Genomic DNA, 14,646 nt, shown 5'->3' on the forward strand with positions numbered 1-14,646 from the left:
TTTTATTATATTTGTGTGTTTTATAGTCTTAACCTCTGTTTTGTGAACCCCTTAGAGAGCTTCAGCTTTTGGGCAGTAAAGAAATGCAATAAATAAGTAAGTTAAGAATCTGTCAGGGGCCCTACTAAATTGGCCTCAGTTGCTGGGATTCTAGATGACAGGTGTCTCCCACTAGAAAAATTTGCAAGAAAGAAAATAGAGAGGAACCCCTTTCATCCCTTCAATTCCCAGAAGCTAACTTCTCTTTGGATTTTGTCTGCAAGGGTCCCAAATATGGTGTGTCTGTTAGTGGGAAATGATGAAATGAGAGAAAGAAGGGAGGATATATGTGATTGTATGTGATTGTAACCCACTGACCTATTTAAAATTGGAAAACTATTGTCCACCCCTGCCTTAAGATTCTAAAGGGCAATCAAGAAATAGAGAATTAGGATGCTTCTTCTTTTAATTTGTGGTGCATTTCAATAGGAGTTCGCCTATGTCAGCTGGTTTCCTCCCTAAAAACTTGAGTGTTGAAGCATACTTGACCTGGGCATGGACAGATTTTCAGCCATTTTCTACAGTATCTTGATTTCCTAACACACTTTAGTAAATATTTAATCATCTAGTAGTGTCAAACCAGAAAGACCTGGGTGAGCTGTCCCAAACAAAACCTTCATAAACTTCGAGTCCATATTGGGCAAAGTAAGTGTATGACACTAATCACTTAAACAGAAACCTATGGGGAGGAAGGTTTCTTACAGACTTCTCATAGAATCTAGACATGCCTTCCTTCCACAGTTGTTGTCAGATGTTCTGGAGGCCTCCTCCTCTTGGAGTAAGAGGCTTTGGGGCAGATTGGGCTACATATTATTTCCCAAAATAAATAATCAGTATGTACTCTGAATATGAATCATAGCACTGGTTATATTCTATTGGTGTTGCATGCTCAAGTATGTGTGCGTGTTGAATATACTTTTACACAGAAACTGTCATCCTCTGGGCCAGCTGGATCCAGTTTGTGATAGTTCTGATGTGAAGGTATACTTGCATCCTTTAACGGTGATCTCATTCAAGTGTTCACACACATAGGACAGATCAGAGAAGAGATCTCACACATGGGGGATGGACCCAGATACTTTCAGATTCACACTTGAGTGAAACTGAATGAGAAACACTGTTCCTATAATGGTTATATACTTTGGAATGGTTTTAGACAAGATGAAAACCCCCACGAAGCATTGGCAGGTCCTGACTGTCTCTTCCTGCTTAAAAATGAATATAGAAATACCTCCATGTGTGAGGCAGGCCAACACAGTAACTTCGTTCAGAATATCCTGTGCTTTGTCCTTTTATGGTACAGGGCCATTTACTCTGGATCCTCAGGGAAACAGGGAAAAGGAGGCAATCTGCAGAAAGTCCCATGCATATTAATTTGCAAGTAAGTCCCACTGATTGCAGTGGGGTTTACTCCCAAATTTGCATAGGTTTGCAGTCTAAATCATTTTGGTTTCTATGGTTTCAAGGAAAGCATAGCTCTGAGATATGTAAGATTTCTGAAAATTCCTCTCAATAAATAAACATATCTCTTCTCTGCTTCCCCCCCCAGCCCAAAACATTATTCTAACCCTCTTGTGGCTTAATGGAATTGGCTTTTCAGATGTGCTTTGCAGAAATGCCAGGGGACTATACAGGGATTACGACAACTCACCTTCATTCTATCTCTGAATACAAACGGGAATGTCTGCCAAGAAAGAATCGTCTGGCTACATGTAGTGGAGGAAAGTGGCTCCCTGCTTAGGTCATTCATTCATTGCTGTTAGAGTCATTTCCTCCCAAACCATTTTTCTAGGCAAAAATCCCAAGAGATTAAAATGTAAGCACTATATATAAGTCCAAAGTCAATCATGATTTTTTGCAAAACTGTAAAACCAGACAAACCATTACACTATTTCATAAGGGGACCAAATATAAAGTTTTCAGTAATCCCATTTACTTCCATTTTTTCCTCTGGAATGTAACTTCTGTGTGGGGAAGAAGAGTTCAAGATTCCCTGTCTTTCTCCACATGATGGGTCATGTTTTATAAAGTGTTGTATTTGTAGGCATCCTAGCATTCTTCTGTCTTCTAGAGTGAGCGTAGTCACTTGGTACAGATTACAGAGTAAGTCACTTGGTACATTTTACCACACTTTCTGCTATACATCTGCACCTATTGTGTGGTAAATTCTTCCATACCCTTTGGAGAGATGATACAAGGTTACCCTGGAATGAGAGAGCTCACCCAAAGGCAGTTTGGCCATCTATATGGGCATTAGAAGTCTGTATTCCTGCTTCTCCCTCACTGTGACTTCTGTCAGCAAGAGCTGGAGTGTTTAAAGGCATGAACCTATGCATATTTACGGTGCAATCCTATGGCCGCTAGACAGTGTCTAGACAGCCATAGGATTTTTTGCCTTCTGGGAATCAAGGTTGGAGCCAGTGCTCCAAGGTCGGTTCCCAGAAACCTGACTCCCCTCCCCCACTGCCTTGTAGGCAGCGCGGTTCATCCCTGCCTCCGCTCTCATAAGAGCAGCTCAGAGTGGCCGAAAAGGGGACATTCCTGGGGGCGAGGAGGGGGTGGTGGAAGCGCCATTACGACGCTCCCTGTGTGCCATGCCCCCCCCCCCCGCTCTGAGGTGCTCTGGCTAGACAGCCGAAATCAACTGGCTAACCGCAAATGCAGGGTAGTCAGAGCACGGAGGACAAGATCCCCTCTATGATTCCACGCTCTGCCCACCCTGCATTGGATAGTCGGTCATCTCCGCGTTCATAGGCAGCCGGCTATCCCGATAGGATTGTGCCCTTAGACAGAAAGAAGTGCTACGACTTCTTGTAGAAGTATGGCTGGCTGGGGGATGCTGGGAGTAGTACATCTTTCTGTCTCAGGATTGCACCCTGAAGCAACTTAGTACATGATAGGTTTTCATGATAAAAAGGAAGCATGAGTCATGCGTCTTTGGTAGGCCTTGAATTGCAGGGTCATGTATCTCCATCTATCCACAATTGCTGTGTTCACAATAAATTATTGAGAACCTGCTTTAAAAAAGGAATGCACAATTTAATTGAATGAGTGGGGAATTATATTTTATTTTATTTATAGTATTTTTATACTGCCTGTCTGCCAGAACCAGCAACGTGATGTACAACAAAGAGTTAGGCTGGAAAGTGAGGTGAGTAGATGTATGCCTTTTGATGACACCTATAATTTTAATCGGCAACAAGGAGGGCAGCAACAAGGGAGAGGGCCTTCTCGGTGGTGGCTCTACATTTATGAAATGATCTCCCTGACAAGGCCCACCTGGCGCCAACACTGTCATCTTTTCAGCTCCAGGTTAAAACTACCCCCTTCTGTCAGGCATTGGCAGCATATAACAAGTCTTTTCATCAGGTCCTGGATGGTCCCTGACTGGTTGTTTTAAATTGTTTTAGGTATATGTTGTTGTTGTTGTTGCTTGTGCTGTTTTATGTCCTTATGTGAATGTTTTCATACTTCATACAATGTATTTTAATGGCTTTTAATGCTTGTGAACCACCCAGATAGCTTCGGCTATGGGGTGATATAGAAATATAATGAATGAATGAATGAATGAATCGTCCCCTTTTTCTCTCTCAATCTTCCCCACTTCAAACAGGAGATGGATGTGGACCTATGATCATTTATCACGATAGTGGAACTCTGGCATCCAAGAATTATCCTGGGACTTACCCCAACCACACTGTCTGTGAAAAGAAAATTCAGGTGCCTCAGGGGAAAAGGCTGATGTTAAAATTCGGAGACTTGGATATTGAATCCCAGAAATGTGAATCTAACTATCTTAGCATCCACAGTTCTACAACAGTGCATGGTATGTAAGGAGATACTGGTAAGATTGAATTGTAAGAAGGCTAAGGCTGCGATCCTATACACACTTACCTTGGAGTAAGCCCCATTGAACTCCATAGCCCTTACATCCTAGTAGTTGTGCATACTATTGCACTGTTAGAGTTCTAATTAACTGTGAGTGGAGCAAAGTAAGAAAGGTTATTCCCACCCCAACTGCTTAAGATTTGTTCTTGAACAGAGAAGGGAAATGAATGGCTATAAGGACTCCTTTCTCCACCCTTTGCTTCAGGTAATATAATTCTGTTAGCATGTTCCAGTATTGCATTGTGGAAGTATTACAAAGTTGTATGGTAATGTATAGCATTGCCTTTAGGTTTATTTACCTTCATTATATTGGGACAATGCCTTTTGAACTTTCTCCCCACATTCCCAATGGAATATGGCTAGGACTCCATGTGTTTTTCTTGCTAAAAGAAAAGTTACTGTTCTACATCTAGGCAAGCCAAGTTCTGGAATTCTGTGATCTATGTAAATTAGACAAATTTTCATAATTTTTCTTACTTTGCATACTTTAATCTGCAGTTCTTACAATTTTGCTAGTTGGAGGGAGGGGAAGGAACTACGCAGGGCATTCCAAGCCTCATTCCCAACCACTGCTGAAATCTTATTTGCCCATCTCTCTGGATACAGAAAAAGAAAGCCCAGGTCAACACAGTGGGCCAACAGACAAAATAAAACACAGAAGATAGCCATTAGATTATCCCAGTTTGAAAGCAGAAGGCAGATGAATTCAGGATCCAAAAACAACTAGATACAAGTGTGTGCCATATTGCTTCTGCAGATGATTTTGCAAGTTCCATTAGGATGGGACTTGTTAGGCTAGACTAGACTGAACGTGACCCATGGACAGTAATTGTGGTTAATAAAGTAGGCAGGGGAACTTGGTGATAAATAATTACTATTTGATGTTTGAATATTCCTTTTTTTAGCATGTGTTTAAATGTGTTTCACATGCTCTACTGCAGTAAAAAAGAATTGACGCATGGATAAATGTTATAAAACTCTGTGGCCGGTACAAGCTAGCAAGAGATGTCAGTGTCCCAACCTATCAATTTTGAGAACTTGCAAAATATTAGTCAATCCTAAACATATTAGTGAGACAGTACTCACCTTTGAACCCAATGAGACTTACTTCTGAGTAGGCATGGTTAGGATTGTACTTATTATAAAGAATAAGTGCTGAGTTTGAGGCTTTCTTCAGAAATGTAAGATCCTTTATCTTTATTTTACTTTTAATCAGCATCTGGTAAGTACAGAGAAAGGGTTGAAAGAATCCTATATAGGATTGTGAAAAATAAAATAAGCAAAATATAGGCACTGCAATACTATGCACATGTACCTGAGAGTCAATCCCATTGAACACAACAGGCTTACTTCCAACCAAATACGCATAGGACTGCAGTGTTGTTTACTGTCATGTGTGCTGTACAATTTGGCATGTAGCATTTAGCACCAACTTCCAGTGAAATTAATGAGAAATATTCATATATTTAAGTTGGATCAGACAGTAATATGCATACAGTCTTTGTAATGTAATTGTCAAATATGTGATTCCAACCACACGCAGACAGACAGAGAATCTGTTGTGTCTCTCTCACTAATCTATTTCTGGCACGAATGTTCTGTAGTTCAGCTTACTATCCAAATAACATTCTTAAAGCCCTGAAAATGAGGGCCACAGGTCACACTGTAACATGCTTAGATGTTACAGTTGTCAATATTGTAAAACCATCCAGGTCAACTGTATTATTTAACTTTGTGTATCTACACATAGCAGTGAGGATAGCTCATATTGAACTGTATTACTTATGCTCCTTAAGAACATATGAAAGCAGGCCGTTGGTCCATCTAGCTCAGTATTGTCTATTCTGACTAGCACTGGCTCTCCATACTCAGACAGAAGCTTTCCCCAGACCTGCTACTTGAGATCTTGTTTTAACTCAGGCACCTGGTGTCCTCCAGTTGTTTTGGACTAAAACTCTCATAAGCCCCCACCAGTATGGTCAATAGTAATAGATTATGGGAGTTGTCTTATGTGTCTACTGTATGGGGACAAGGTTGCCTACTTGTGTCTTAAATGGAAATACCAGGATTTTAATGTAGGGGCTTCTGCAAGTGAAGCATGTGTTTTAGCACTGAGCTTACAGACATTCCGCTTCAGAAGCTCCTTCAGATTCTTTGAGCTGGGGCAGGGAGACTTCACAAGTTGCTGGCCTTGCTATATAAATACTTCTGATAGCAGCCTCTGTAAGAAGCAACTACCATTCATATGCTTTGCACTGAATTCTCTAGAAGCTGTTCATTTTTCAGTTATGTGTATATTCTGTGGAGTACTGTACAGCATTTCCTACTCCATCCTACTTGTTATCTTCTACTTCCAAGAGTCTTGCCACAAAGAATTGAACTTTTAACATTTTCTGCTGAAAGGCTCTCAGTGCACACGTGCTCTCTCTCTCTCTATGTCTAGGCTTTTTGTGCAGGTTTTCACAGTCATCTGGAATACTCTTAGATGTGCTACTTTGAAAGACTCATAACCCCAAACGAGTCAGCCCTAGGATGAGTCATCGGTCTTAATTATACCTGAGCAATAGATGGGTCACTGAGAAACTTAAGAAAGAGACAGCAGAAATGTATCTGTGGGAAAATATGTGGAGGCAAGTCTTGTGTGAAAATGGGGGAAGGGAAGAAGGCTAGCTGTCTCATGAGTGTCAAAATATAAAACAGTACAGTTCTTCTTTCCCTTCTGTTTCCCTTAACTTTAAAAACGTTCTCCTTGTCCAGCTTGTGTGAGACATGGTGTGATACATCTACAAGTATTAACATGAAGGATCAGTCCATACTTTCCTAGCAAAATATACTTTCTTCCTTATAGCTAAATTTGAAATTACTTGGCTAAGACATTCTTATGGGGGGTCATAATACCAAAAGACTGTCGAGAGCAGTGGTCTCCAAAGTGGGGTGTGTGCACCTAGGGGGTGTGCAAGACAATCTATTTGGGAGCACAAGCCGCCTAATAATTGAGCAGCCTCCTGTTGCCACGACAAGCTTCCATTGTGTGCAATGATGGCGGTGGCAAAAGCAGCAGGATGGGACAGGAGCCGAGAGGGAACTCCATGGCATTTCTTTCCCGGCTCCAGTCCTATCCCGCCTCTGCCATGGCCACTGAGAGAGCCAGGCGTGACAGAGGAAGGTGCAGTTGCTTGCTCGGCTATAGCACTGGGGCAGCTGCCATCCTGACCTTTTATGTGATGACAAGCGGCTATCAGTAGTATGCTACCTAGCAGATTTTTTGAAAAAAATGAACACACTTAATCTGTCCCTTCAAGGTAATGGTGACGTTTTAACAATGAGTGAGAAAGTAACTGCTTTTTGATATCAATTTGTGCTATGGAGAGAGCATTTTGAAAATGGATGTTTGGAAATGTTTCCATCGGTATGTGATTTTGTTGCCAACAGCGATGTAACTGTATCACCCATAAAAACTCTCATATCTGCACGCTTAAAAAACTTGGAAACAGAATTTTCTACCCTGTTTAAAAATCTTCCAAAATGAAGAGTTTCAGTGGGTTTTGAACCCGTTTGTTAAAAATATAAAAATGCAACACCTTCCAATTAGTTTGCAAGAACAAGTGATTGACATCAAGGAAGATGGAAGGTGACTAGCTGCATTTCAACAAAAACCTTTGCATAATTGGTGGATGGGACTGAAAAATGAATATCATGATTTAGTAAACGCAGCCAATGATGCACTTCTTCCATTTGGATCTACGTATCTTTTTCAGGTATGATAGCCTTTAAAACCAAGTATCAGACTGAACTTAGAACCAGACCTTTGAATAGCTGTATCACAAAGTGTTAAACCAAGATTTTCAAAAATAATGAAGCATCTTCAGTCACATTGCTGTCACTAATTTTTTTTATTAATAATATTTTTTTCAGTAAGGGCAAAAAGCTTTCTATACCATTAATAAATAAAATAAATGATTTAAAAATATTGTTAATTTCATCTTTATCTCATCATTTTTAAATATCTATTTTTGTGTATGTTTTATAATGTGCATAATATTATGCACATCATAAATGTTAGTACACTAGTACATGTATATCATTTATAAATACATGTACATATATTGGGGGGGTGCTCAACCTTTTTTTACTGATAGTGGTGCACGATCAAAAAGTTTGGAGACCATGTGTCTAGAGAGTAATGTATTGGATGAAGGCTAATAAACTGAAGCGCAGTCCAGATAAGAAGAGTTATTAAGGGTGGGCAATCCAGGGTATGTGAGTGTCCTCTCTGGGATTATGCTCTGGGACTGTGCTCTCTGGGACTGTGCTCATGCTTTCCATGAAGGATCAGCCCTGCAGCTTGAAGCTTGTTTTAGTTCTGACACCTGTTTTTAGGTGGCATTTTATCCTACTTGATCGTGTTAGTTTGACTGCTTTTTATTATTATTGTAAGTCACCACAGAAGTGTAATGCTGGAAGACTAGTTATGCATCTTTAAATTACATTTGACTACTGTGATACATGCTGTGGTAATGCTTCTTCACTACAGTGTGTTAATGGGGCTGTTCAGACAACACACTAACCCATAGTCAGTCGTTGAGTGTGGGTTGATGTTCAACTGTGAGTTGTTTGTTGAACCATGGGTTAGCATATTGTCTGAACCCAGGACATTTTCCTCAGGGTGGCTTGTTAGCCATGCAGTGTGGCTTGTTAACCACCCTGAACAATCCAGCAGCAAAGTATGGGTTCTCAAGGTGATTTGTTCAAGAAAATAAGCCAGGCTGCATGGTTAACTAGCCACCCTGCGGATGTTCTGACAACGCACAATATCTGCTGGGGAGGCATTGCTTAAGGTGCTTTCACTGTCAGACATACAGGAAGAGGTTGCTAAGATTAAAGCCTTCTCAGGAGTGGCTCTGTCACTGTGGAACTCTCTGTCAAGGGTGACCAGTTGACTTCATTTCCTTCTGCTCTTCAGGAAACATTTCAAGTTTTTTCTGTTCAAGAGGGATTTGGGCTGTTTAAATTGGAATTTGGTGTTTTGATATGAATCTCCTAGTTGGATCTGTATAGGTGGTTTTGCTGCTGTTTGAAAATCTTAAGCAACTTCCGGCTGGGACCGATGTCGCTCTGGAAGCTTCCCACGGATCTCCATGGGAGCTTTCTCAAACAGCTTTTTAAAAGGTTGAAAAATGTTTTCATCTCCCCCCTGGAATTGAAAGGGGGGGGCGAGGCATGCTCTGGACAACATCTTGGAGAAAAGTAACCCCCCACAAGAGGGGGGGGGGCTGGATTCCAGGATTATCTTCCCAGAGTTTTACCAATGCAAAAAGCTGTACTGAGACTCCTATTTTATAGGAGAAAACAGGGTTGACGTGTTCCATAATAATATATGCTTTAAGAAATATCAACAACCTGTGAGGGATGATTTAAGAAACGTTAACAATATTTGAGAACATCTGAGGACCTGTAACATCTGTTTGAGAGAAACAAGTCTGCTCCGAGGAGAAGAAGGGAGCTGGCATCTACTCCCCCCACATCTTCTGTGTCAGAAGTATCGAAAACGGAAGATATAGGGGAATTATTTACGTTGATAAATGCTTTATCTTCGCAATTTATGGAACAAGTCAAAAGGTTGGATTTAATCCAAAATTCCATCACTGCCCTGCAAGGAGCTGTAGATTTAATTAATGCGTCATGGCAAAAAATGGAGATGAGAATTAATGAGCTTGAAGACCGAGTGGCAGGAAATGAAACTACAACACAAATTTGTTTTAAAAATATCTCTGATAGAATCTCTCAACTGGAGGCCTTCACAAAAAGATCCAATGTACATATTATTTGGATTAAAAATCTGTCTAATGATGTAAAATTGCCTATTTTTGTGGATAAACTTTTGCATGAGATACTCCCTATTCTGTCTGATTATTTACTTGATATTGAGCAGGCATTTCATGTGCCAAATGCTAAAGGGATTGATTACATGATCATCACTCAATTTGCAAAAGTCTCCACAAAAAATTATATCTTGCGTTTGGCAAGGGAGGTAATTATGTTATTTCCAGACTACATCAAAGAGGAGGCGAATAAAAGAAGGCAATTTATCAAAGCAAAGAATATGGCAAAAGAAATGAACTTACAATATTACTTAAAATATCCTGCTACACTTTGTATTGTGTCTGAAGGTCAGATGAAGAAGTTTCTAAATCATGAAATGGAGGAGGCATGGCTTAATGTAAAAATGTATGAGAATTCTGTTACAACCCCATGAACTTGAATCTTTAAACAAGCTTTGTTAACTGTTTGTGTTTAGTCCACGTGATCCAGGCTAATTCAGAAGATAAATGATTATATTTATATTGGTTTACTCGCTTTCATCTCTTATTTTTTCTTGCTTTTCTTTATATTTTTAATTTTAAAAGAGATAATATATCTAGTATAAAATATATTACTGATGGTTGAAGGTTTATATTAAGTTTTATTATTATATAATACAATATATTATTATTATTATTATTAATATTATTATTACTAATAATATAGTAATAGGTATTTGGGAATAAGGTATTTGGGAATGAATTGTAGACCTGTTTCTTTGATATAAGATTGATGATATGATTTAGAAATGTAAGGTTGTTTATTAAACTGTAAGATTGTTAAGGTTATACATATAGTTTTTTAAAATAGAATGGCATCAGAGGCTGGGGGGTGTTGGAGTTTAAGCTCAATTCTTTAAGGGGGAGCGGGAGGGCTGTTGTTTTTTCTTCACTTCCTTTCCTCCTCCCTTTCCCTTTTTTTTCTTTTTTTTCCTCTTTTTTCTTCTCTCTTTGTTATTGTGGTATCCTCATCAGAATATTGTACTGTTGGGAAATTGAAGTATTGATTAGGTTGTTGGTAATTTTGGTATTGTTTATTTCATTTATAAAAATAAAATAAATAAAAATATATTTTAAAAAAAGAAGAAAATCTTAAGCAATCTTAAAAAGTTTCCAATCATATAAAAATCAAAATAGACAGTAATAGCTTTGTGCAGTTATGTTCATCTTATGTTTAGTCTGCATGTATACAGGTCAGAAAAGAAGGTAAAAGGAAGAAGGGCAGTAATATAATTAACTCCACTTTTACAACAACACAAATTGTATTAATTGTCTGTCTTCATTGGACAGACTTTTCCTAGCTTTCAACAAAACAAGTCATAGGTTTGTTTGTTTGTTTCATTTCCTTCATGTAACTTAATCATAACTATTTAGCACATAATCATTTATATATCACTTTTTTTCTTTTCCAATATCCACAGCTAGGTTTTTTTTAATCTGTTGCCCAATTTTTTCCCCAAGAAAAAAATCTTCCAAGGTTTTGCTTTGTTATTCATTACATGATGGATAGTTTAATTGTTTTATTGATTTTTACTGACTTCTGTATTTTTAGTATTTTCTTTTATAAGCCGCTATGATAACCTTTTGAGTTAATTGCATTTTGAGTTAATTGCATTTGAGGTGACCACCTATCCAAAGCTGGGCAGGAGAAGCATGGAAGGGATCGTTCCCTCCGCGCTCCTCCTGCCCTGCATTTTTGGCTAAACAGCCCCTTGCAGCTGTCTAGCCGCTGGAGCACGGAGCGGGGAAGGAGGCTGATGTACGACACATAGGATGTGTCGTATAGGCAGTTACGATCTCCCTGCCCCGGAACACCCCCAGCCATGCCCCTTTCCGGCCACTCTGAGCTCCTCTTGCGCGCATGGAGGACGGGGCTGTTCCATGCTGCCTCGGAGGCAGTGCAGAAGTGGGGGGAGGTTGATTCTCCGGGAACTAACCTTGGAGCACAGGCTCTGAGGTCATTTCCTGGAGAACACCATAGCCTATGGATGTCTAGCGGCCATAGGATTGCTCCCTAAATGTATATAGCATAGTACACCGAACAGCTAAACATAACTCTTCATGTAATATTTTGCCTTTTTTAAAGTCTGGTTAAATAAAACGGTAGTATGTGAACTAACCCAAGGGAAACATTTTAAAATATTTATAAAAATTGTAACATAGGGAGTATGAACTTAAGTTTTTTAAAAATAAAAAATAATGAAATGGGTTCAAATGTAACAGCTATGTTTGGTTATTTTGAAAGTTCTTAGTTTTCCAGTGTGTATTTAATCTTCCAAGTGAAAAAAGTGAGATCGATTCCAGGTAGACTTCTAGGGGACTGTTTTCCCAAAAGTGGGGGTGGGGAATAAGGAGAGAAAACAATTTCCTTCAGAACCAAGAATTAACAGTTCAGTATTTATATGGCTTATAAATAGTTAATACTGTTGTAGGTAGTGTTGTTTATGTCTGCCTTTATTACTTACGGTATACTTTCCCCTTCAAGAAAAATGTGCCTGTTTTTTCTGTTATCCTTTATGAGGTAATTACAGCTAAAACTGTTGCATTTGGTTGTATCTGGTGATGCTATCTCACTGGGAGTGCATGAATATTCAACTGACTTTCAGCGTTGGACTCTTTCTGTAATGGGCAGCTGCCTTTAAGAATGCTGTACTTCAAAGGCTAGTGAGCACCAGCCATCTACTTGAAGCTAAAACAATCTGAAATGTTAATACCAGCTTTTCTTTTTTTACTGAGCATAGAATGACAAGAATTTAGTTGTCCAAGTAACTTCAAGGATTACAAATAAAAATTCCATCAAATATGCACGTGACTGGGTTCCATAGATGATGCTTTATGTTTAGTGTATCTAGAGCACTGGAAAAAAATGAAAATGTTTATTATTCTGTATTTAGGACCCTACTGTGGCAATGTGCCTGTCCCAGAAGAAATCATCTTGGACTCTAATGAAGCAACTGTGCACTTTGAGAGTAGGTCTCACGTGTCTGGAAGGGGCTTTCTGCTGTCCTTTGCTAGTAGTGATTATCCAGGTAAAGTTGAATTCCACAGAACACCATGCGCTAGAGTAGGGGTTGGCAGTGGAGGGGTCCTTCCTCCCTGGTCCTCTGGGCTTCTTGAAGCATCTCAGATTGGGATGAGTGTGGAGTGACAGGAAAAATTCTTCTCTCAGCCCCATCTCCTACCTTGCTGCCTATTTGCCTTGTCTGCCATGGAAGTGGGAGGGAAGCCAGATTGCATGGCATCAGAGGAAGGAGGAAGGAATTACCCTTCCTCTGGCTAATGCCTCTGCCAGGCATTCTGAACATGAGCAAGTAACCAAAGTGGATGAAGAAAGTGGAGCCTGACTTTGGTCTTGCCACTTGCCTGTCTTTAGGAAACAGGTGGGAATTGGCATCCAAATATGAATTAACTCAAAGCTGGAAAAAGCCTTGTGCATAAATGAAACCACTTTAGGCATGCTCACTGGAACTTTTTCTGTACCAGTGTATAGAAAAATATGTTTCTAGTTTTGTAAAAGAGCACATCACTTTAGGCATGCTCACTGGAACTTTTTCTGTACCAGTGTATAGAAAAATATGTTTCTAGTTTTGTAAAAGAGCACATTAGCCCCATTATTCTATTTACTGTATGTTGTTATATGGATAAGAAAATCCACTGTAAACTGGAATATGAACACTCTCTCTGTAAGTACTCTCAAGAATGATAACGAAATTATCTGGATGCAGTTTCCTTGATCCTACAGAGTGTGGAGGATGTGTCTGTTTGCATGTTGTAATAAAAATACTATAATAAAAGGCAAGTTCTGTACTGGATTTTCCCACCTCTAAAAACAAGGGATTTGGCCTAACTAGATTCTGTGTGGATCCTCAAATCTGCTTCCTGCCATGAAGAATAGTCAAAAATATTTCTCAAACTAAATGAAACATTTTCAAATAGATAACCAACTAGGATAAATTGAAGAGTTCTGTGAGAATTCATGTTACAGAGCATAAGTCAAAAGAGAATTTGAAAAATACATCAGAGGTTAAATGGTTTGACTGAACAAAGAGAATCACTCAGAAAGTTGCTAACAAATATATAAGATACCATAAAAAGTCGGGAAATAAGATTTTAAAGTTGAATGGTAACTACTTGATAGACCTGTGGCCAGCAGGTTCTGACATAAACATTTAATTACATGATGGAAAGAGTTAGAAAGAGAGACACCAGCAGATGTATGAATGCCTACCTCATGATGGTTTGACCCTGGGTTTTATTAGCTAAAATAGCTAATAACAGTTTTATTAGCTAAGACACCTTGCCTGATATATGGTTTGAAGTTTCATAACTAAAATGGCTCTATAGGTTTAGCCTTCAACCAGCTATGTCTGATAACCTTTGATCCTCTTCTTTTCCTTCTAATAGAAATCAAGGTTTGGATGTTATTCCAATAATTTGATGTCAACTTATAGATGGTACTGTTGTCATCTCTTACACACACCCTCTTCTAAGGACATTTTATCACTGGTCACCTTTAAATGATAATTTCATCCCCGTTGTCTGATTTCACAAGTAAATTTCATTTATTAGTGTTTATTGCTTCTCCTTCCTCAGACCCCTGGGTTCTGTGTCATTTATTTATCTAAAATATTTATAAACCACTTAACATTCCAAAACACCTAAGCAGAGTACAAAATAAACATCAATTTAAACACAATAAAATATAAACTCAGTGCCATGCCAATGGCTTGGTGATATACCTAGCTAAAACCATACCTCTGGGAATGCTTGCATGATTAAAAAAGCTTCAAACATGCACCAAAAACCTAGTATCATTTGTGGCACATGATGATGCTGTTTGCAGGTAATAACAACCCAT

At 39.1% G+C, this 14,646-nt stretch overlaps 1 protein-coding gene across 2 annotated transcripts in view; it reads left to right on the forward strand.

Annotated features, from left to right (window-relative positions):
* DCBLD1 (discoidin, CUB and LCCL domain containing 1) overlaps positions 1-14,646 on the forward strand; it is a 49,364-nt gene that overhangs the window by 14,933 nt on the left and 19,785 nt on the right. The window contains exons 2-3 of one of the 2 annotated variants that reach the window (XM_084831448.1): positions 3,653-3,865; positions 12,683-12,817. In XM_084831448.1, the coding sequence (XP_084687574.1) occupies positions 3,653-3,865; positions 12,683-12,817 (348 nt within the window). The remainder of the gene's footprint in view (positions 1-3,652; positions 3,866-12,682; positions 12,818-14,646) is intronic. The other variant, XM_084831459.1, reaches the window with a different exon arrangement.

The sequence above is a fragment of the Heloderma suspectum genome, chromosome 1, assembly GCF_057233095.1.
Source record: "Heloderma suspectum isolate Gila_16-S chromosome 1, 16-S_ref, whole genome shotgun sequence".
Taxonomy (NCBI): Eukaryota; Metazoa; Chordata; class Lepidosauria; order Squamata; family Helodermatidae; genus Heloderma; species Heloderma suspectum.